This window comes from Anopheles bellator, chromosome X (genome assembly GCF_943735745.2).
Source record: "Anopheles bellator chromosome X, idAnoBellAS_SP24_06.2, whole genome shotgun sequence".
Classification (NCBI taxonomy): domain Eukaryota; kingdom Metazoa; phylum Arthropoda; class Insecta; order Diptera; family Culicidae; genus Anopheles; species Anopheles bellator.
Genome location: NC_071287.1, coordinates 10,322,342 through 10,345,561, shown reverse-complemented (window position 1 = coordinate 10,345,561; position 23,220 = coordinate 10,322,342). Strand labels below are relative to the sequence as shown.

Here is a 23,220-nt window from a genome sequence, read left to right as displayed (position 1 = left end):
GTCACGTACCGTGGGCTTTTGGTAACGACTTTGAGCTTCCCTGGGCTGACGCCTCGGAGAAGCTGGAGAAAAAATACTGCCACCATCCAGGAGGCTCCCTTACGACTCCCGTGGGGCTCGTTAGGGTCTTATTTATGAGTACGAAAATACACGTTTACGGCACATTATACCGTGTGATATTTAAATATGTGCTTCGTGTTTTTGTTTTCTTGTTGCTGGCACGTTCGGCACGAAACTACGGCTCGTACCTTGCCGTGTAGGAGATGCCGGCCAGAGACTGGCACACGAGGCGAGATGAGTATGACGTGTCACCGCACGGTCCGAAGACGTCACGCGCCCGCTGCGGGGAAAGTGACAAGTTAAGCGGGTTGTTTATAGTGCAGCGACACCTTATAGAATATTCAGAACCCTTGAGTCCTACGGTGCCGGGATCCGCACGTACGCACCATCAGCCTCCGACACCGGTGCGATATCAAACAAGCGGCGCACTTACCTTGAATGTAGGCGTGCTGCATCGTCACATCGTATTTCGTCACCAATTCCGTTTCACAAAAAAGTTGTTTTCTAAATGAAAACAAAGGGCCGCACCGGTGACGGACGCACAGATGTCAGATACATTTCGAGCACCACAAAGACTCGGCCGGCCAGTCCGAGACTGCGTCGGAGTTTGGTGGAAGCGTAAGTGATGACCTGAACAAAAGATTTCTGCTTACATTCCGCTCCGTACGGCTCTGTCGGTGTGGGTGTCATAGAGACGCTTGAGCTGATATTTGTTCAATTCCGTTTGCACTAGGTAAAACACACGACACAAGCCAGAGACAGAGCTGGCCGGTCGGGACGCTTTGATACGAGTTCAAAATCGCCACGAGCGTTCGCCACGCCGGGAGCCTCGGGATGTACAGTTTTTCAGGATTTACGGGAGTTCACGGGGTTTTTGCAACGTTCCGATAGGCCGATTATCCGGCTCAGCCCCGTGCCTTCTATTAAAGAGATCTTTTCGTATTTTCAGACACACGCCACCCGCTTCCCGAGAAGACGGAACTTTCAGCGGCATTACGCCCGTCGCTTCGTCTGCAACCTCTAATCGGTGGTCAACCGTGGCCCCGCCTCGCGTCCATCACGTGTCCGTATGAATTAGCCCGAGTCGCCGACATGTGCTCCCGGGATGGCCCGGAAGATTTTCCTGCGCAGTAACGAGTGGCGTTTGTAAGCGGAACGCACGTGGAAGCTCATCGTCCACCTCTCCCATCCCCCCGGTCACGCCACGGCCATGACACATCCTGTGCTACTGTTCTACCTGTTTCTACTGCTGCGGGCCACCGCCGGCGCGGCCAAATTGACAGCGAACGTCGAGCAACGGTTCGCGATGGAGCCGCAGGATCAGACGGCCATAGTCGGCTCCCGGGTGACGTTGCCCTGCCGAGTGGTCAACAAGTCCGGCCAGCTGCAGGTAAGGGGCCACACACACACACCCAGCGTCTTCAATGCGTAATGCATCATAGACTCTGGAGTACGGCCGGGACTTCATCACCAGCTTTCAGTGTCCGGTCCGGTACGGTTCTCCAACCCACTGAAATTCGAGCCGACTTGCGCTCTCTCTCTCTCTCTCTCTCTCGGTCCGTCTTTCACCCGTTAGTGGACGAAGGACGACTTCGGGCTCGGCACGCAGCGTAACCTCAGTGGCTTCGAGCGGTACACGATGGTCGGGAGCGACGAAGAGGGCGATTTCTCGCTCGAAATCTCGCCCGTCATGCTCGACGACGATGCCAAATACCAGTGTCAAGTAGGGCCCGGCAAAGGTGGTAAGTATGGGTATGGGGCGGGGTGGGGTTAGGGAGTTCACTGCGCGGTCACTGACGGTGTTCCGCGGTGTGTGTTTCCGGGCTGCCCACAGGTACACCGGGGATTCGGTCGAGATTTGCCAAACTGTCGGTGCTGGTGCCGCCGGAGGCGCCGAAGATAGTGCAGGGCGGCTTCCTGATGACCACCGAGGGTCGGGAAATCGAGCTGGAGTGCGTGTCGGCGGGTGGAAAACCAGCTGCCGAGATTACCTGGATCGATGGGCACGGCAACGTGCTGGTGGGGGGGATCGAGTACGTTCGGGAGCCGCTGCGAGATGCGCGGCGCTTCACCGCCAAGTCGATCCTGAAGCTGACACCGAAGAAGGAGCACCACAATACGACGTTCACCTGCCAGGCGCAAAACACGGCCGACCGGACGTACCGCTCCGTGCGGCTGCAGCTCGAGGTGAAGTACGCGCCGAAGGTGCGCATCGCCGTGATCGGCGGTGCCCTGAACGGGGGCCGGCTCACCGAAGGTACCGAGGTGCGCCTCTCGTGCCAAGCGGATGCCAATCCGCCCGACCTCAGCTTCCGCTGGTTCGTTGACGACGAGCTGGCGGAAAACGGCAACGCGTCTGACCTGGTAAGCCCCCCAGTCTCTTACGTCTATCGACAACTCAGACCCCATCTGTCTGCCTTCGCCGTCCCACAGATCATTGCCAACGTGTCACGGCGCTACCACGGGACGGTCGTGCGGTGCGAGGTGCGCAACGCCGTCGGCAAGAGCGAGGAGAGCTCGACGCTCGACATCAGCTACGGGCCCCGGTTCCGCGAACTGCCTCGGTCGGTCGAGGCGGACCTCGACACGCCCGTGACGCTCCAGTGTGACGTCGACGGTAACCCGGCGCCGGACGTGGTGTGGGTGTACGAGCCCACCGAGCAGATCGTGGCCAGCTGGCCCAACGTGACCCTGGCGGTGACGTCCGCCACGTCCGGGCGCTACCTCTGCAAGGCGAGCGTCCCGGGCTTCGCGGTGGTCGAGGCCGAGGCAACCGTCTTCCTTCGCGGCCCGCCGCTCATCAGCTCACCCCGCCAGCAGCACTGCACCGTCGGGGAGCGGGCGCAGCTCGTGTGCACCGCGTTCGCCATCCCACCGCCGCGGCACGTCCTCTGGTCGTTCAACGGGCACGAGATCAGTGGCTTCCCCACCGGTGAGCCGGAAGACTACGCCGTGGTGGAGCACCCGCTGGCCGACGGGGTCCGCTCGGTGCTCAGCATCGGCCGGTGCCGCCGGGAGCACTTCGGTACCTACAACTGCACCATCGTCAACGACTACGGCATCGACATCGCCGAAATCGACTTCCTCTCCAAGGGTACGTTCTACGCAATCTGCGTGCGTTCACATATGCGTGTCTCTGTGTGTGTGTGTGTGTGTGTGTGTGTGAAAGTCAATTTTAGATGATGTCACAATAGGAAATCGCTTAGAGCGTCCGCCCCCCTCGTCATCAACTAGGCGGAAGCACTACCTATCGCCCGTAAAGGAAGCCTCAATAGTGGTCGCTTAGCCTGAGACAGGGACGTCTTCCGCCGGATGTGTATGCGTATGTGTGTGTGCGTGTTTGATGTTGAGATGATTCACGACGCCGAGCCCGGCCAAGTGGTCAGTGGTCCACACAGAGCCTGTGCCAGTGGCCCGCTTAGTCCGCCGAAGACCGAAACCGGAGGCCGGCCATAACCCCTACTGACTGACGCCATCGCACTAATTGACGCCATCTTCTTGTTTGTTCCTTTCCTTTTTTTCATCGATTTGCCAAACCAAAACGCAGACAAAAATCTCTTACCGGTTATCGCGCTGGTCTTGCTTGGCGTGATCACCTTTCTAATCCTGGTCATTGCAATTGGCATATGCTTATGTAGTCGCCGAATCAAAAAGAAGCACCTTCCACCCGCCGACGTCATACCGAAGGTTCGTATCACCTCCCGTTCTGTCTCTAGCCCGCCATCTCTCCAGTAGTCAGCGACACGGCACACCGACGGGGTTGTCGGAAAGAGTCACCTGGCCGTAGGAGTGACTGGCCGTGAACTTTCCGTCAGCTGCCAGCCGAGATTTTTTTTTATTATTTTGTTGCGTACTGCCAGCCCGTGCGTGACAATGATCGTATGCCCGTTTTCGTTTCCGGCAGCACGACGTGCAGGGCAAGGACGGCAGCGAGCACTGCAGCGTGACGGATACGACCACCAGGGGTGAGTTGCCGGAGGTGCAACGGGAGCCGATCATCGGTACCAGCCTGACGCTGAATATCCGGTCACCGGATACGGGCTCGGCTACCGCAGCCCTCAGCTCGTCGCTTACGACGCTCAAGGCCCACTGCGGTGACAGTACCTCAGCCGCTGCCGAGTACAGGTACGTAGCGGAATTGGCACCAGCCCCCGACCACTAGCGAGTTCACGCAGCCCCGCTCTCAGTTGCAGCAGGTACTCTGGCGACTACTCGGACTCGCTCAGCATCCTCCAGTGCAAGAAGGGCGGCAATCAGGACAACAACAGCAACGGGTACGTGCCGTACGTGAACTACTCGCACGACTATAGCCCACCGGCCTCGCATCTGCTCCAGCACCTGAAGGCAGCAGGCAGCGGGGCAGCGTCCAGCGGTAAGGCGAACGGTCAGCTTGGTCCCACCATGATGGCAACACTGCAGCGCAAACGAATCGCCAACACCGACGCCCGACTGGACGTGGCGACGCTGCCTAACATCCAGAGCAGTATGGCGTCTCTTCCGAATGCACTAATGAGTGAGTGTCATTGTTAGCCAACCAGCCAACAAGAAATACTATATCTGCTCGAATAGAACCCGAATGTACTAAACGACGACTCGTTTAAACTGTACTAATTTTTGTGCTAAAACCGTTTGGTGACCGTTTCTCGTCGCATAACAGACAACCCGATCGCCGGCTGCCACATCGGATTGGACACACGGTTTCTCAGTGATTTCAGTCCGCACGAGCGGGGTGGTACGAGCGGCATAATACTGCCACCACCCGCCACAGCCAACCCGGCCGCAACTCCGGCCCCACCACCATACAGCGCCATCCGCCAGCAGAGTTGCTTGCTGGGCCTTCAGGGGTTGCCGGTTGGCTGTGCCGGTCGAGAACCGATCCGAGGACCGGGCAGCAACACCGGGACCACCACCACCACCAACTCCCAGGCGGTCCTACTAACAAACACCACCACCACCGCTGCCACCGCCACCAGCTCTAGCAGTCCCGGCTCGACCCAGTCCGGTTCCGTGTCGCTGGCCAGTTCACAGGCCTCCCAGTCAGCACCAGCGGCCGTGTCAGGAGTTGGAGCTGGAGGCGGTGCGGTACAATCGCCACCGGCACCGGCAACAACTGCCGCCGCCGGTACCGCTCCCAACACACAGTCGGGCCAGTTCATACTGCCCTCTAGTGGTAGCGCCGTGAAGCATGGCGTACTGGCGACGCACGTGTAAATGACGGCCCTCCCCACAGGCTCAAGACTTCTGGGAAGAAAACCCCTGGAGAACGGCACAAAGATAGAGAGAGAAAGAGAGATCAGGAGATCGAGAGTGCGAGCAAGCGAGAATGAAGTTTGTCAATTCGACGGTTAACGAAATCGTCAACCACAAGTAGGATAGCGCAGTATGTAGCCATTAACAAAACAACCACATATAAGAATTGAGCTTTACTTACATCAACGACACCTCAACGAGGAAACTTTCACAACCTCTTCTGCCCCGTTCAATGTTGCGGACTAAAGGCGCGTGGTCAGGCGGAATGCGACCAAGGAACGCAACGCTTCGTCGTGACGCTAACACATCACAGGCCGTGCGATGGCATGCTGGCGAAAAGGTTAAACGGTCGATGCTGCATCTCGGTATGCTTCCCGAGCGATGATTTTCTTCGTCGGATCGTCGGCCGCAGGCCTGATGCCCTGATTCCTGCGTTTCCTGATGTCGTGCACCATTCCCATTCCCTCTAACAACTCCTCGCTCTCTGCTCTATCCTGATCCCCCCCCCCCTCCCCTCCTCCCCACCAAACCTCCACCACGCTCTCCTGTCCCATTCCCGTCATCAACTCTTCGTAAGAGACTAACACTCTTAACTACACATATCTAACATAATGATAACCTTATCGAATAGAAAATTATTCTAAAGCGTATTTTATGAAAGAGAGACAGAGAAAGACGAAAGCATGTTACGATCGATCTTCATCGTTATCGCTGTTGGCCCCGCTCTAGCTAGAGGTAAGCCATCTGTTTACGTCCGCATGTTATGCTTTTATGATTTACAGTTGTCGCATCGCAGAGCCCCTCAGAGCATTCGTGATGGCTTTAAGCATGTATGAAATTTTATTGTTGTCCCGTTCTCGGTCAAATTATTGGCGCGTTTGCCATAAAGAAAAGTTTATAGCTGGCTTTAACAGGTTACGTCGAGCTTTTGCCATGGCACAGGCCATGAGGACGCGAAACGTAAAACTGCAGTATTTAAATAATAATAAGGATGCAAAGGAAGGACAAAAATTTCAAAACTATTTCACATAATATCCGTACGTCTGCTTGCCCACGGCTTCCCGGTGGAACTGCCGTTCAATTCCTGTGCCCGACGTCGCATGTTGTTATTTATCAGGTTGGGGAAAAGTAATCGATTATTTTTGGATGACATTCAAAACTTTATTTAAGATACTTCTGATGGTCCGATTTACGCCAAATATTTACTGTTTTGTTGGAAAATTTGTTGCCTTTTTAAAAATTTCTTCATAATGCCTCTTTTATGGTAGGTTTAGTCGTTATTGACGAAAAACTCGAGCAATCTATTTTCGCAATCCTTTTTTGATCGCAGTTTTTCATCATTCAGGAAATTTTGTAATGCGTGAAAGTGGTGTCATCCGCTTGGTGCAAGGTTCGGCCTATACGGTGGATGCATTAAAACTTCCCAACCAAGCTCCTCTGGTGAGTCACTAAAGACATGCGACAGATTTCGTTGCCCTGGTGGAGCTCAACACCTCTTCTGTTGTCCGATTCTGGTCGTTTCTCGTCAATTGCTAGCATCGAATGGTGCAGTAATTGACAATAGACATCTGAATTTAGTGTTTGGCAGTGTTTTTAGTACACGGAAGCAACTTGTAATAAACGATTCCTTTCATGTCCCACTATATACCCAGTAGAAGCTTCCTGGCCGTTAGTCGTTGTTTGACCACCGTTTGAGCTGCTTCAGCATGCTTAGACCACGATCATTTTCACACAGTTTTGTCGTATGTATCCCATTCATCATCCCCAATACCCATCCATTTAAGACATGTTTCGATTTCATTTCGTTTGGCCAAAATTGCGCAGATGGAAATTCGAGGCAAAATGTTTTTTGGTGTAAATAGGGTGACGCCCAAACTATAAACTGCCTTGTGAATCCCGCTTTGCGCAAATGGCTTTAAGTTGTTCGATGATTGATCTTTAGCTTCTTGCCGATGCTCTCATTACTAACATGCCGACCAGCTTTGATTATTTCTGGGATTTTATCGACATTTTCGATGACGAATGTGTCTGTGCGAGGTGCATCTCTAAAATCAAAAATAATTGAAACGGGTCTACCAACCAAAATTTCACGTAGCCAGTTGTTAGAGTATCGGCACCATAAACACCATGCAAAATTTCAGTGGCCTAGTTTGAATTTTTGCCTTTTTCAAAGAAAATTTGTAAAATGAACCGAATTTTCTTTTAGTTGTCCTCCATTATTAACACCCTGTAACTCAACGAATGGAACAAACAATAAACAGTGAAAGCATTTTTTTAAGTGTAAGGTATCAGCTTTAAAACGAGCCTAAACATGAAGCTTCACGAGATATCGACCACTAAAATCACCTACCAAGAAAATAATGGATTTCTTTTTCCCCAAGCTAATATAACATTTGTTTTTTGCATCATTTTTCCCGTTTGACGCAGCCCGCACCGCCAAATTGCAGTGCACAGCACAAGAACGAGAATAATAGAACCATCTCTTTTTATCCCTAAGGAGGAGTTTTCATTTTTATATCCAACCCAACGTCGGTCAATAAGTGGTTAAGATTAGCTAGAGCATTTAATTGGCCTACTCAAATTCGTTTAAAAGTTGAATCATCGTGGAAATCTCATGCTCAAATCATAAGTACGAAACGCAGCAACGGGTTGCCAAAGGTATAATTTATGTTCAGTCCCTATGCTGTTTACGAAATGCTGCCTATAATAAAAGCATATGAAGCCGAGTGACCTGGTGGAAACGAATAAACCTAAATCACGCCCTAATTGGCCCAGATCGAAGACTTTGTTCTTTCTTACACTGAATACATTCGGGGAATCCTTGCATATCTTGTCACGCTAGATAGTTGTACAAACTCAATCCAACCACTTATTGACCGGCCGAACACGCCAGCTCCTACAAGAATGGTGGGGTAATGCTGGGATGTGCACCTCCAATTACGGTATGTACTCGAATTTCAAAAACCATTTCCCATAGCAGCGTTCACATTGGTACAAAATCTGTTACAACGTCATGACCGACCCAACATTCCGCAGCGATCCCCATTCCATAACATACACTCCCCCTTACACAACACCCCTTCACCCTTCTTATCCTACCTAAACCAATCAAACAGATTTTTTCTATTTCATTTGTTTCTTTTATGCAACCCTTATCGGCTATCGTATGCCTCGCTTAGTCCCTCCATGCAAAGATTAGAATATTAAGTAAACAGGAAAAAGTACGAGAAAACGACATTGCAAGACGCTTAAAATGGAAGAGGATTTTCAACGCAGCTAGCCGAAAAAAATAGAAAAAAGAAGAAAATTTCCAACATTCCTGAATATTAACGTACGTACATATCTCCGCTAGGCTGCGCTGGCCTTTAGCTGATAAGCAAACAGCGAATAAAGTAAAAGCGAATCACGACCTGAATAGAGTCATACTAGGATCATACTCCGAGAAACCCCTTCCCGAAAGCCTACCAAAGTATACAGACCACAAGAGGTATCGATAACACATATAGATGAAACCAAAGTACAACCGAAATATATGAAAACCGACACCTAATTTTCCACCCATTCCTAGATCGCAAACTAAAAATAACCAAACAGCCACCCCATATTTCTCCCACGGACCGGTATACGAGGGGCGTTCAAAAAATAATAATAATTTTGCACTTACGTATGTCCAATTTTCGCCAAATTCGATGAGCCAAATCTTGTCCCAGCAAAGTAGCTGTCAAAAATTGACCGATTACTCGAAATGGCCGAACTTTTCACCATAAGTCACTGACATGTGCAGCAACCTAACGCCATAAAAATCGAACGACTAAATCGTACATACGTAGCCCGTGTAAATGAAAAATTATCATTACTTTTTGAACACCCCTCGTATAGGGTTCGTACACAGCACAACAGTTTTTTTTCCATTTACATCATCAGAACCATCATCAGAACCTCAAGTGCTTCGAGGGATTTTTTTTTTCGTATCCGTAAAATGGTTGCATCAGGAATTAAAATAAATAAAAAGATAGAAACAGTACATGTAAAAACGCATTCATACGCACAAAGTTAATGGAATTCCGTAGTATAAATCAGCCGCGCGTGTGAGCCAATCTGCCACCACTCACACAACTGTTTCATGCAAAACCCTAGCAAAATCGCAACAGGCAAACAGAAACCGATTATTTTATTGCTCTGCCCCACGCGATGTGCTGTAATCGTGCCGCGCCATCGCTTCTAAAATCGGAAATGAATAGTAAAAACGACGAAAAATTAAAAAAAAAATACACACACAAGGAAGAAAATGAAGCAGATAAGAAACGAAACAAAACTGTCTGCAAGTAGCACTAAAAACAAAGGAATATAAATTTACCTTTAAGCGAATCTTTAGGTAATGAAGAAATTGTATAAGCTTGCTTATATCGAACAAATTTGCTAAAACCAGAAGCAACCAAAACACACAAAATAAAACAAACAAACAAGCAAGCAAACTTTTCAGGCAAACGAAAATATAAAACTTACTACCGGTAGTGATACATCTAGATAGAGAAGAATTTTTTCAATTTTAAACATAAACCAAAAGATACGAGCAAGAAAAACGAAAAGAAAGGGCAAAGGTCAGTTTTTATGCGTTTATCGCAGGCTTCACAGACACACCGAAACAGGCGAACAGTGTAAGGAAGTTAAACAACACAGACAAAAATTAACTCGGACATGGTGAATTGTTTTTATTTTGTCTAATTCGCAACTATGATACAGCATACAATGGGAAAATTTTTTTAACAAAACAAAAATAAATACGTGAATGCATGGATGCAACATACAGCACACTGAAACAAAACCAGTTGTTTTATTTTTAATAAGGAGAATAAAATATGTCCCACCCATCTACCAGAGTGCCGACTATCTCCACTCTCGCGGCTGCGCGCCGTGGGATAGTGGCCGGGTATCCTACGATGCGGACTCCCGGCTTAAGATCCAAAGAGAATACCCCGTCGTACATAGCATTCCACAGTGTCGGTCCAAGGATCGACCCCTGTGCCAACACAGCTGTTACGGCCCAACTTCTTAGCCCCGCGCTTGTTTGGTAGAGTAGCGTACGGTCGCTAAGTTAATTCCCCAGGATCGCCCGGAGGCCCTGGGGTACGCTTAGCAAGCAGTGCCCTCCCGATCGCCGTCCAGCTCACTGAGTTAAAGGCGTTCCATCATCATGTGGCACCGATTGTGCTGCATGCTGCTGTGACTTGCCCTCCCTCTCCCTCTGGGTCATCTTCCAGGTGTTCGTTGAGCCTGTTCAACAACAAACGCTCGAACACTTTGCCAAGAGTGTTCAGCATGCATAATGGCCTGTTGGACGAGGCCTCGCCGGGGGCTTGCCTGGCTTCGGCAGCAGGACTAACCGCTGGATCTTCCACTGCTCCGGGAAGCGCCTCTCATCCAGGTACCTTTAATACAGCCGGCGGAACGCCTCCGGGTATACCTTCATCGCCACGGCGATGGCTGCGTTCGGTATCCCATTCGCCCCAGGCGCCTTCTTGGGGGCCAGTTGGGTAGCGATGACGAGTATTTCCGAGCGCGGTATCGGTCGTACTGCGTCACCATCATGATCTTCCGGAGGTGGGTCCGGCCACTTCACTGGTGGGTGCAGTGGGAACAGCTCGTCCACATAGCTGCCCAGTACCTCTGGATCCATTTCCGGCGGGGCCCAAGGACCGTGCACGGCTTGCATTACAATCTGGTACGGCCTTCCGAACGGGTTGCCCTCAACCTGTCGTACGAGCTCGGCTTCGCACTGCCTCCTGCTGCGCTTTCGCTCCTGCCGATACAAACCTCTGATTCGCGATTGAGGTCGGCGATCCTGGTGGCTCGTACGGACTTACGCCGTGGGGCCGGGCGCAAGCTGCATTTGGGGAGCGTCTCATCCCAGCATCTAGTGATGACTCTGGTGACGGCCTCAGCATTCGCATCAACGTCAGCGAAGTGGTTCCAGTACAGCGCTCCTAGGAACGCATCCCGGTCGAAGCACCGGATTTTCCATCTTCGCATCCCGTGTCCAGAAGCAGTCATCGCTTCGCTCGTCGACGGTTGTGGTGTAGGTACTCCCACGCTGTAGCACACCGCCGCATGCTCCGACTCGCAGTCCTCCTTCAGGACCTGCCAATCCTGACCAGCCGCTACGCTGGTGGAGACGAACGTGACGTCTACACACGATACGGCCGCTGCACCACGCAAATCGCCCATCCTGGTCACGTTGATTAAGCAGGACTAAACCGAGGTCCTACCGAGGAAGCAGGTCTAAACCGAGGAATTCACGACCGCGCGACAGACTTTGCGCTGTCCCAGTCTTCCATATGCGCGTTGAAGTCGTCGCCCACCACAATACGGCTGTGGCCCCGCAACACCGTCAGTATTACCGCCAATAGGGTGCGGAACTCAGCCATCGTCAACCTTGGTGGCGCGTAGGCGCTGAAGAACGGGAACCCAATTTCCCCGGGAACGGGAACGGGAACGGGATACCCCCAATTTCCGCCACCACCAGTCCCTCGTGGGCAGCCCATATCCGCTGGACGGGAGATGCACCGCAAGCAAGAGTGATCGTCCAAAATTAATTCTCTCACAACGGCCCCTTGTCTCCAGTGTACCCCCTGCCCTCCCTCTCTTTCTTCGTATTCCTTTCTTTCTCTCCCATTTTCTTTCTCTCATACCCCCTGTCCGAAATGAAATAGTTCGTGTTTGATCTGTCAGTCACTTCAGTTGTTTTGGTTCCTACGTTCGTAGTGTAAGCAAAAATTGTTGTGCGCGAAAATCGTGTTGAATAGTTAATTTAAAGCATCTGTTTATTACGGTAAGTAACATTACAGTCAAGTGAAGTAAAAAGTAGTGAAAGTGCACGTGTTTACATGAAACGTTCAACTCGGCTAATACTTTGTATTATCGCATTGTTATGGGACAGTGGATTCGGTAACAACACGGCAACAACAAGCCAAAGCGGCCGTTTATTGTGCAAAGCCAACGGCAGGGACTCTTTTCTCAAATGTCTGTTCGCAATGACAGCTGATCACGCAGAAAGAAACAAGTGAGAATACGTCTGCGCGAACGGTAAGTAATAGGTCCTTTTATTGGGCTTTGGACAGATTTGGGGCTTAATGGTGAATGGAGTAACGAGGTTTTGATGAAAACTTTACAATTATTCATTAAACATTATTCCCGAGCTGTGAACAATGCCCCCCGCTTTAAACCCTGCTGATAGAGCAGTCGGTAACGCTCTTCGCTGTCAGCGCAGCTGGCCTGGGTCGCATCCCGGGATCGGTTGTCACTCAACCGGCCATGGTTTCGATTCCCGATACCGGCGTGACAGAGGGGGGTTGGCGCTGGGCCAACAACCCCGCCCGTAAAAACAAACCGTTATAGAAAGCATCATAGACTAACATTGTCTCTGGTGCAAGATAAAACCGCTCAGCGGTTATTCCTGTAGAAGAAGAAGAAGAAGTGTCAATGGGGTGTTTTACGTTGGTCCATAGTTAAACAAACAAAAAATGCTTAATTACCTGTGGCGTATGGTTCCTTTTTTGGCGGCTTCTACTTGTAGGCAACAAAGAAAAAAAAAACCTCTTCAGATTGTTGACTGAAGATCGACGTTTTGTGAGGAACAAAGGAAGTCTTATTCGACAGTTCGACGATTCGATGATTGCACGCTGCACTCTTCGTACCTAGTAAATCCACGCGGTGAGAAACTTATTGTAAAATATGGCTACGCGTTCTTTCGATGAGACGGTTCACCACGCAGCAGAGGATGTGCCTCTTCTAGAGCACGGTACGGTACTCAGACGTGCTTGGATGTAACTTGGGCTCCGGACCCGGGAGCACCCGGCATGTGAAGCCTGTGTCGACCTGTCCTTTCTAATGCTCAGACACGTGCGAGATCACTTCAGCGGGAGTCTACTCTTTGACACGTTTCACTTGGACGTGGAATGAAGTCGCATGTTTCTGAATCGCGGGGTCAACCGCAGTTTCTCGACCGGGGTAGTGGGGTGTAAGTATCTTCTCGTCAAGTTAATTTATGCCAACACAGAGGAGCAGATATAAGTCCCAGACAAATTGCCCAACAATGTCGGCGACGGCGAAACCCTCTCAACCGTGTTCGAGAGGAGAATTCTAGGAAAAGGGATACGGGCACGGGCACTCCATGAACACGATGAACGATTATTAGGACTCCGTCTCTATAATGTCGCCCAAGCCGGCGCTTCAGATGCATCATCGCCTCAGTTACCAGAATTTTCGGCCCCTGCTAATTGATGTGGTATTATTGCCGGTCGCTCGACCCATAGTTCTTCGCTCCTATACCTACGTTCCTGAAGGTTTGCTTCAATCGCTAGATTGATGTCAACTGTTTGACACTCTCCCTAGGGTAGTCAGCGTTGGTGGAGTTTAATCGAGCACGATTACTCGGTTTAGCGAATTCAGCCAATATACTGACCACCGATAACAGGTGCACGAATGAATGTCACATCTTCCTTGCTTCGACAAAACCCCATTTCCAAACCATTCATCAACGCTGCGCTACTGATATCGCGCCCGGCACCAGAGTACTCCGCAATAGGGTCCTACCACCGTTGTTGTTTCAGCTTCCGCTAGCTCGGCATTCAGGATAGTCTAACTGCCGACTGGCCGAACGCGAACATCAACTCATTGTTGCTGGCATTGTTTTTTCTTCACCAGCCTCTCAGCCAGAGAACGCGGGAGGCTCTCGGCCCTGCCAAGAAAACGAAAACTAGTGCAGTGCAACATGGTTCAACTCGGAAAGATTCTGGAGTTCCTCCCTCAAACACACAGACGAGTGTGACACAGGGGCGTCAATGCTTTTGTGCAACATCTTGAGTTATCGATAACTCTTGAAGACAGGACGATATGAAAGGGGGAGCAGAAGCAAAATGAAACGATTGTTGTGGAGGCCCTTTTGAAAACAGGCTGGTGTTTGACATTGTTCGTTTTCCATTGCTGTTATTTTTTTTTTGTTCTTTTTTATTTATTCCAACGCCAAAGAATAAGCCCACTAATGGGGAGCCCACTTCGCAGTTCTAAGAGCACTCCTGTGTGACGGGCTCTTGATTCGTTGTACAAGCGCCAGCGCCATTGTGTATCACTGGCGTAATAGGTTTTTCATAGGCACAGCCTACAGCAGTGTGTCGTAATGGCTGAACGGCTGAAAAGGCATTAGTCCACGAAGAGTTGAGGAATTCCTAGTATCAGACCATCACTCGCTGCCATTCGGTAGTTTCTGCTAGCAATTTCTGAGCTCTAAAGCGCTCGGTTTCCATGCGGTTGATTAGTTTCTCAATGCTCAGTTCAAAACTAATACTTGTTCCGCCATAGTTTCTGCTAATCATGAAAGGCCACATGATGCTTGTTGGAAACCCTTCCATGATGGAAATCACATCGACCTTTTTATGAAAATCACAAAATCACCATTGCTGCCACTCATGCATTCAGCACTAATTGCCAGGGAGGCTTGCTGGCGACGATAGGTTTATTCGGAAATGGGCTAATGATAAAAATTGAAACCCACGGTTAAAGACTCATCAGCCGTCGAATGTGCAACATGGATGTTGCGGTCAACGAAACATCTAAGCAACTCTTGGTCTCACTATAGCTTCTCATCGTTTCTCAATCACCTTCGGCAAGGGCACAGGACGGTTGTTGCCGATGTCGTTTTCGACGTTCCGCAACCGTTAACGTAAACAAAATATTTGAAATCCGTTTGTGACAATACGATGACAGAAACGACACTGCGCACGCATAGCTGCTGTCAGATGGCACACAACACACCGACACTGGTGGTGCTTTGTAATTTAGTTTCAGGGTTTGTTAGATTGAAAAGGTAAATATTAGTTTGCCAGCAACATTGCAGCTTATACGCACACTAAGCCCTTCGTCTGTTTCTATATTAGCTTTATGCCGCAAATCAGACGAAAACAGATGGGACACCTGCTCGGTTTATTTTTACAGTGCGTACTAAACTCTTAATATTTCGTTAGGTATGCTCGACTTTGTCTCCATCAACGATGGCTTCTACGGAGTGGACTTTTCCCGTGCTGACGACACTTTTATCCGATGTATCCTGTTCGACATGAATTCGCTCTGGGTCGAACAAGTGCCTATTACTGCCCTGATCGAGCGTGAGCATGTAAAGTTACCCCTTTGCCACCCCCGAAAGTCATCTAAATTTTAGCTTTTTCGAATTTCGTTACCATCACTTTAGAAACGGAATCCAATCATCAGTTGCAATGAGACTATTGTCGATAGCACTCTGTTCGCTAAACCGGCCACACTATACACGGTCGAACAGGGTAATGGTGACGAAAGCGATCGACTGGTTACGTTGACCGCCAAGTACTACGTGGGTGGTATGCCAGTCACGTTTGGATTTGAACTAATGGTGGGCACCGCCTGCCAGTTCTCGGAGTACATGACGATACCACTCTGGCGCGCAATGCTGCTGCTCGAGACTCAAAATCATAGTCTGAAGCAGATGCTAGTGAAAAAGGACGCTGAGCTTGAGCAGTATCGCATAGAGGGCGCAGTTCTGAAGCGAAGTAACATTACGGGCGCAGCTGGATCCCTGCGCGATCGAGCTTCATTCTCTTTCCGTTTCCATTTCCGTAGCCACCCTGCAGACACCGGTCTTTAATGAGCAGCTTTTCGAGAAGCAGTTCGCTGACCAAGGCGCAGTGGGAAAAATTGTGGGGCTGCTTGCCCGAGGCCAACGCCAACGGACCGATCTTATGCGGGCGGTAAGCTTCGTCGACCCAGCAAACACCGTCGCAGAAACTGAGACCACCACCACCACCGCCGCTCAACCTGGAGTATCCTGCAGTAGTGGAAACAACAGGTCGCCACGAACCGGTGCCAATAAACGGAAATCCAAGCGCTGGCATCCATCATTCTCCAAGCCAAGGTATTAATGCAAAACCAAGACAAAGAACGTCTGCTATGTGACTTGTCGACGGACACAAACTATGTGTATGTTTTGCTATTCTATGCTACCGCAGGAATCCATCGATGGCGAACATTCCAAACCCTTCATTCTGGTGGCCGGTGGACGGTGACTAAGGATGGCGCTGGACCCAGACAACGTTTGGCCGGTCCACTTGGCTAACAGTGATAAAGCTAACATCCCAAATCAAAATGGAATGATACAATAAAACGTTAGAGACGTTTGTTTACTGAAACCGGACTCGCTTAGTGGCGCAGTCTTTTTTATTGGCCCTCACTAGCAGGCGACAGAAACGAAAAATAAGAAAAATATATGGCGCTCCGCCAGTTCACAACTCGTCGTGCTGCTGACCGGTCAGATGCTGGACGACAAAAGCGTGCAAGTCCTCCAACGATCGGTGACCGTAGTACTCGGTGATCTTCTCACCGTCGCGGTACAGGAATACGGTCGGGTAACCGTTGACTTCCTGCTCACCGCACAGTTCCTTGTTGCCGTCGACCGTGCAGTCGACCTTCGCGATCCGGACGCCGTCGCGAGCCGCGAACTTCTCCGCCAACTGCTCCCAGGTCGGAGCGAGCCGCATGCAGTGACCGCACCACGGCGCGTAGAACTTCACGGCAGTGACGCCTTTGGCGATGGCATTTGCGAAGTCGCGCTCGCTTAGCTGCACCACCACTGACGTGTTGTCTTTGTCCGGCGAGCCCTCCACCGCCGCAGCAGCGTGGTCAGACGCACCGTCCTGCAGGCCAGCAGCGCCTGCCATCTGCGTTACGTATCGCTTAAGGTCGTCGTGAGTGCGCGGACCGGTGTACTTCTCGATCTTCTTGCCGTCTTCGATCCAAAGCAACGTCGGGTAGCCCTTAACCTCGAAGTCAGTGCAGATGGGCCGGAAACGCGTGCAGTCGATCTTCGACACACGGATGTCGCGCTCGTGCTCGAATGTGTTCGCCAGCTCCTCCCAAGTTGGTGCAAGCTTCGTACAATGGCCGCACCATGGTGCGTAGAACTTCACGAAGTGCTTCCCGGTCGAGATGTGCTTTGCGAACGTGTCCTCCGTGAGCTCGACCAGGGGCGTGTCCGGAGTGGGAGGTGGTGAGGGCAGCTCTTCACCATCTTCGGCTTCGCTAGCCCCACCACCAGCGTCTCCGTGGTCGTCTACGACGGCGTCGGTCAGCAACCCGTTGCTGACACTACCAAGCTGTTCGTTCAAGAACGCATTGAACTGTTCCAGGTCGCGGGCCCCACGGTACTTAATACCTACAAGGGCGCCATCGCTCACAAAACTCCCTTTCTTGAAGAGCTTCAGCGTCGGATAACCGGACACCTCCTGCTGTGTGCACAGCTCGCCGTCCGTGGTGCAGTCTACGCGGCCAATCTTTACCGCACCGAATGACTCGCCGTGGCGCGCCTCCGCTAGCTGGGCCCACGTCGGTGCCAGCTTCTTGCAGTAATCACACCTGCCACGAAATGTAGAACCAGCGAGGACCAAGACGGAGGAGGCCAAATATCGACGGTGGAAGATAACAGAATTCGTGGGTCGAGAACAAGAAGAAAAAGAATACGTTAAGGGACACTAATTTCCTGTCCGGTCGCCAAAACGAGACGCAAGAACGTCAGAGAGAGTTTAAAAATAAAAATGCGTCGAAACGCTCACGACTTACCATGGTGCGTAGAACATGACGAACACATTGTCACCATCAACTTCCGATTGAAAGTTCTCTTTCGTCAACTGGATGCTCGAGCTATCTGGATGACCACTGGCAGCCAGCGCCAGCAGCAACAGAGTCCACAACCCGATGCGGCACCGCATGCTGGAACCAATTCGCGATCCAAAGGAATCCCGTTAACCGTAGAATCTCTACCGATAGTTTAATAGGGACCAGTTGATTGCCGGTAGATAGCGAACGACAGCAACTGCAGCTGCCTATGTCTCGATTGTAGGACTCTTCCAATCAGCTTATCAACAACGGGCAGCCATCAACAACCCTTTCTTCAGCTCACCAACAAACACACATATACGTGCCACAAAAAAGTGGGTGCTTTTTCGGACCAGACCGGTTATGGTTAGAGGGCCGTGACGGGCAAGGCTTAGATAAACGAGAACCGGACGGTTGGCTATCGTACCCTCAACTGCCGCACTCAGACGCCCAGGCAGACTTCTTGCGCCGACCTGTACTCTTATTCTTGCTGTTCCTCTGCTTGGATTGTACCCGGCGATGGCGACGATGATCTGTCAAGTTCGGGCAAGGGTTTGGCCAGCCTCCGACGGCACACACGCGAGAGCAAGCCACCCGTAATACGCAGCAGCTATTAGGGCGGTGAAAAAAATATTAATTTATAATTGAAAACACATAAATTACAAAAGGCCTGCCGAAACTGCCGAAAGAATTCTTACCGAAAGCCATAAAACTACCTCTCGGTTAAAGTAGTACACAAATATTTGATTTAAATTGATTTTTATGAAATAAGTATTATCAAACGGTAAACTGAACATCATAAGTGTTTTTCGATGTTTTCGATTAGTATTTTTCGATGTTCCTGCTATATACTATACTTTGTAGGTAATATGCATCTGGTCTTATCGCTTCCGGCTAAAAGCTTGCGCACGATTTATATGGGCTATTTTCCGCATCTTTTATATCTCATTATTTGTCAAGTTATAATGTCGAGTGTTTGTCGAGTTATAATGATATAATAACAAATAGTTGTAATGGACATGCTCTAGCTTATCGCACATTTTAAACTGGAACCAACAAGCTGTACTAAACGGCACTGTACTGTAATTGTTCCAATCCATTGGAGTTACGCTACAGCTACAGCTACGATGAAATGAAAACAGTGAAATTATGAATGAACTCCAGTCTCGTTAGAAAATATTATTAGGACAACGTAATTTCAACGTAACCTCAAATAAAAATAAAGGATGTTTCGGAACCAATTTTCTTGAAAAGTAAATTACGTTTCTAGGTTTCGGGATGCTTGAAAAACTAACAAAACAGCAAGTAACTGTTCGAATGCTATTGTGTTTAATTCATAATACAAACTCTTAAGATAGCATGTTTCCGTACCTTGAACCTTAAACCCGAAACATATAGAAAGGATAACATGGTCAATTGTTTCCTCCAGCAAGTCCTAATATCCCCAAACCATAAGCTTTTACGGACAATGTTTGCACTATCGGGATTCATGTAATATCGGGATCCCTATTCGGTTAGCTGTCAAGCAGCTTTACCATCTGCCCCAGTAGGTCTTCCACATTCGCCGAACAATTGTTCGCGATGCGCAGGTCCCACTCGTTAAAGACGTCCAAATCACACTCCGACGGCACATCATCAACTCCGCGTTGAAAGTGCCATCCGCGAACGGCGCGTGCCTCGTCGTTCGCTTCGATGCGAACCGTTCGAATTCGTGCTTTACCGTATGTGTCAACAAAATAACATATATCCGTCCGACGGCGCACATCGCTCACGATGCACACTTCCCGCAGGATGGTGCGACATGCTTCACGGCAAAATATACCGTAATCCCGGCGACGCTGCTCTTCGCTCCACTCGATCATTTGCTGTCGATAGCGTTCCTTGTATGCACTATCCCCGAGCAGCTCGTCTAAGTCGAGCCCCATCGTGTTCGCCCAGTGTCGCTTAATGGGCTCTGAAATCCTCACAATTTGAGCCCGGTCTGTACCTATGCTGAAGAGGAAGAACCAGATTGAAACGGAATGTGAAAGCAAGCCTCTTCCTACAACAAAATCTTTACCGCTTGAGCAACGCGTCCGAAAGAAAGTCTTTGCCACATTTTCGCTTGCCGCTTATTAGCAACACGATCCGAGGAGTATCCACCGCTAGGCTCATTAAGTGTTCAGGTGCTCGGTGGTTGGTAATGTGTTTCTGAACTTCCTCAGCTTCAAATAAACGTGAAAATATCCCTTCCCTTCGTAGCTCAAAGCACGGCTGAGTTGTCGTAAATTTGACAGATGTATTGCATTTCGCAGTTCATAGTTACAGCTTCTGCAATATGTGCGACAGTGACTGTATACAATATGAGGCACCGTAGGCACGAAAAACTTCTTTCTGCCTGGCTACACGATGCGCAAATCAACGTTTTTGGCATTTCAGATAAAACAGATTTTCAGATTTTCTAATAAACTTTAAAATAAACTAATAAAATAAACAGTGTACACACCCACACATGTCTATCCACCACCAGCGCACGCACACTTGTATGGAAATTGTACAGATATTGATGCTCGTTTGCTCAGATATTCTAGATCTGCGTCGAATAATTCAAAAATGACAAAAATTGGTGCAATTTCACTGTCCAGACGCAACGATGCATTCGCTACGATGTGTCTGAGCAACGATTATCGTAGCGATTATCGTAGTGTGTGGACAAGTCTTTAGTCATCCTTGGTTCCTGGCTCCGGTGTTTTACTAGTACATGATTAAATGGGTTTGGGGAGGGTATGCACAACGATTTTTAACCGGATAAGCGATTTACCGAGCATCGCGCCTTTCTCAGATTTTCTTTTCTTCGATTGAATCATTGTAATGTATTTAATTTTATTTATTAGTCATATCACAAATCTTTGCGCCAAATCCTGAGAATCACCCTGAACTGCCGTGTCCTTCATCCAGCACGAAGAATCCTCATGCGGTCTGCACGATATAATCTCTCCCTGTCTCGCTCTCGAACAAATTATTGCCTACTTGGTCAGGCAGTCGGTTTTAATTAACATTCGGTAAAATATATTTCTAGCATCTTAGCAAAACATTTCTTCGATGCGGTTTCAGTAGTAGACGTGTAAGGTACAACTGTTAAAGTTATATTTCTAACTATTGAAACGAAAGACAAGACGAGTATCACATCTTTTTATCTTTCCACGCAAAGAGAGGCAAAATTGGCCTCTTCGGATACCAAGGATGTGGGTGCCTTTTTAGGTTCTCTTTTTCCGAATGCGACGTATGCGCAGACTTTGGTACTGCTTGGACGCATGCTCGAATTTTAATCATCATACCGCCGTTTGATACGATAAGATTAATTTACAGTGCTCATGTGTCCTGATTTTCACCTGCGGCCTTTAAGCATATCTACAAAATCAGCAAGAAACAGTGAAAATTTGTACTCAGTACATGGGTGATGCACAATACGCCACAACGGTTCGTAGACCCTAGTGTTTCGTAGATGCGAGACGCTGGGTAGAAACTGTATTGCCAAACGATGTTTCGATGTTATTTATGGATAATAATATTGATAATTTAAGTCATCAATATGTTTTCCAACTTGGCATAGTAGTAGTTGTACATCGCTGTTGGCACAGAAAAACTAGAAGGCCGGTTGTGCTGCAAAACTATAAATTTCAAAAGAGCCACCGAAAGTAAAAATTTAGTCTCTCATGTGAATTCCTAATATCCTAAAAGAATTTAATAAAACCTATCTAGTCTATGCGCGCAAACAGTTGTACCTTTGTGTAACACAATTTCTTGTAAACAAAACTTTGAATCGTATATCAATATTGAAAGCGTTAAGTAAAACTTTCTTTTCGACATCAAGCAGCTACGAATTTGCTGTGCCAGTACGCAACGTACTTCAGCGACTCCACGATGCCACAGCCGATGTGGACAGAACGACGATTGGGCTCCCCCTTCCCGGTAGAAGACCGCTCGGAAAAAGCCGTGTCCTTTAACAATCTCGGTGAGTAGATGTCGAGTTACCCTTTAATTCCAGGTTGACCCATGTTCACGGTCTGGGGTAAGGCGGTTCATCCGGCGACTGCGCACACCTGTTGCAAACGCCCCATTTTCACCGGTAACGTAGCGCTGCTTGTCCTCCTCGATATGGCTTAATGAAGATCCTTGCCCATGGTATCCGGCAAGCAGTTTGTCTTATGGGTTCATGTCGAATTTCGGCAGCGGCAAAAGCTTCTGTGTGTTCCATCGATTTGGGAAGACTAAATCTTCCAAGCATTCTGGAAGTACCCTATGCAACATAGCGTACTGTCCGCGAACAAAAAGCAGTCGCTAACGCTTCAAAACCAAACCCCCAACAAAGTGCAACCTAGCGGCAATTTATTTGAATTTTCGTTTAATAATACAGAAAAATTATTTACCTTGAACTTAGTGTTCATTTTCAGACCACCGCTACATTTCATTTGAACGAATGAATAATTTTCTAGTAATAAAAATAGTTTCGAATATTACAGGGCCGCCACACGGGCCTTAATTCAGTAAAAACATCAGATCGTTTAGGCTTCGTCTGCCAGCAAAAATATAAAACCGAAATGTCAAACGTGTTTACATTCGTGTTTTTGGTCCGAAAAAACAGAAATAGAAGAGAAATAAATTGATTTCTGAATATTTTTCTGTTTTTTTAGATTGTGTTGCTAAATCAGCAAATAAGAACTTACATTATCCTCTGTTTGTAAATAAAGCTATTGCTAACAGTGTTTACGGCCGTGCCACCGGTCGGGTTTGCGCCTCGACCGACTCATAAACGTTTTCACATAAGCGCAAACAGTTTGGCATTTATCTGAAATGTCAGGTCGTTTATTTGCGCCCCATGTGGCACCGCAGTTAGAAATGTAAGAAAACGCTTGCTGCAAGAGTTCGAATGCAAGCGTTATTACACATGCCTCGATACTCCAGCGCCGGTAGCGTTCTGCTATAATTCTCCTTTACTGCTTATCAAGAAGCTGACTTAATTGTCATCGCTATAAATTCGTCTTCTATCTGTACGGCTACACGATGCCCGAATAAATGTTCTGGCATTTCAGATAAATGCCAAACTGTTTGCGCTTATGTGAAAACGTTTATGAGTCGGTCGAGGCGCAAACCCGACCGGTGGCACGGCCGTAAACACTGTTAGCAATAGCTTTATTTACAAACAGAGGATAATGTAAGTTCTTATTTGCTGATTTAGCAACACAATCTAAAAAA

At 48.9% G+C, this 23,220-nt stretch overlaps 3 protein-coding genes across 5 annotated transcripts; 2 read left to right on the top strand and 1 right to left on the bottom strand.

Moving 5' to 3' along the window:
- Positions 1–1,270: 1,270 nt before the first annotated feature.
- Positions 1,271–5,271, top strand: LOC131213728 (irregular chiasm C-roughest protein-like). Its single transcript, XM_058207843.1, has 8 exons — positions 1,271–1,450; positions 1,637–1,802; positions 1,895–2,424; positions 2,494–3,154; positions 3,608–3,747; positions 3,965–4,185; positions 4,257–4,573; positions 4,718–5,271. Exons 1-8 carry the CDS (start codon positions 1,271–1,273, stop codon positions 5,269–5,271), a joined length of 2,769 nt encoding a protein of 922 aa, XP_058063826.1.
- Positions 5,272–15,125: 9,854 nt separating this feature from the next.
- Positions 15,126–16,521, top strand: LOC131213788 (non-homologous end-joining factor 1-like). Of its 2 annotated transcripts, XM_058207911.1 has the most exons (5): positions 15,126–15,172; positions 15,330–15,478; positions 15,554–15,887; positions 15,958–16,249; positions 16,344–16,521. In XM_058207911.1, the coding sequence occupies exons 2-5, from the start codon at positions 15,332–15,334 to the stop codon at positions 16,402–16,404; spliced, it is 834 nt and encodes a 277-aa protein (XP_058063894.1). In that variant the 5' UTR covers positions 15,126–15,172; positions 15,330–15,331; the 3' UTR covers positions 16,405–16,521. The 2 variants fall into 2 exon arrangements, with proteins under 2 accessions (XP_058063894.1, XP_058063893.1); XM_058207910.1 differs by lacking the exon at positions 15,126–15,172 and having other exon boundaries at positions 15,238–15,478.
- Positions 16,522–17,013: 492 nt separating this feature from the next.
- Positions 17,014–20,294, bottom strand: LOC131213789 (phosphomevalonate kinase). 2 transcript variants are annotated; one of them, XM_058207912.1, is made up of 3 exons: positions 20,045–20,294; positions 19,556–19,977; positions 17,014–17,324 (listed from the first exon to the last, which is right to left on the bottom strand). In XM_058207912.1, exons 1-3 carry the CDS (start codon positions 20,137–20,139, stop codon positions 17,161–17,163), a joined length of 681 nt encoding a protein of 226 aa, XP_058063895.1. In that variant the 5' UTR covers positions 20,140–20,294; the 3' UTR covers positions 17,014–17,160. The 2 variants fall into 2 exon arrangements, with proteins under 2 accessions (XP_058063895.1, XP_058063897.1); XM_058207914.1 differs by lacking the exon at positions 17,014–17,324 and having other exon boundaries at positions 18,898–19,972.
- Between the last annotated feature and the right edge of the window lie 2,926 nt (positions 20,295–23,220).

Bases quoted from the DNA above. Each gene is read 5' to 3' on its own strand.
- LOC131213788 (XM_058207911.1), top strand. From the start codon at position 15,332: ATGCTCGACTTTGTCTCCATCAACGATGGCTTCTACGGAGTGGACTTT. The intron at 15,479-15,553 runs GTAAAGTTACCC...CCATCACTTTAG, and splicing joins CCCTGATCGAGCGTGAGCAT to AAACGGAATCCAATCATCAG. The intron at 16,250-16,343 runs GTATTAATGCAA...ATGCTACCGCAG, and splicing joins CCATCATTCTCCAAGCCAAG to GAATCCATCGATGGCGAACA.
- LOC131213789 (XM_058207912.1), bottom strand. From the start codon at position 20,139: ATGAGCCTAGCGGTGGATACTCCTCGGATCGTGTTGCTAATAAGCGGC. The intron at 19,978-20,044 runs GTAAAGATTTTG...CTTCCTCTTCAG, and splicing joins TCGGACGCGTTGCTCAAGCG to CATAGGTACAGACCGGGCTC. The intron at 17,325-19,555 runs GTTCGGCGAATG...ACGTTCGCAAAG, and splicing joins CCTGCGCATCGCGAACAATT to CACATCTCGACCGGGAAGCA.
- LOC131213728 (XM_058207843.1), top strand. From the start codon at position 1,271: ATGACACATCCTGTGCTACTGTTCTACCTGTTTCTACTGCTGCGGGCC. The intron at 1,451-1,636 runs GTAAGGGGCCAC...TTCACCCGTTAG, and splicing joins ACAAGTCCGGCCAGCTGCAG to TGGACGAAGGACGACTTCGG. The intron at 4,574-4,717 runs GTGAGTGTCATT...GTCGCATAACAG, and splicing joins TCTTCCGAATGCACTAATGA to ACAACCCGATCGCCGGCTGC.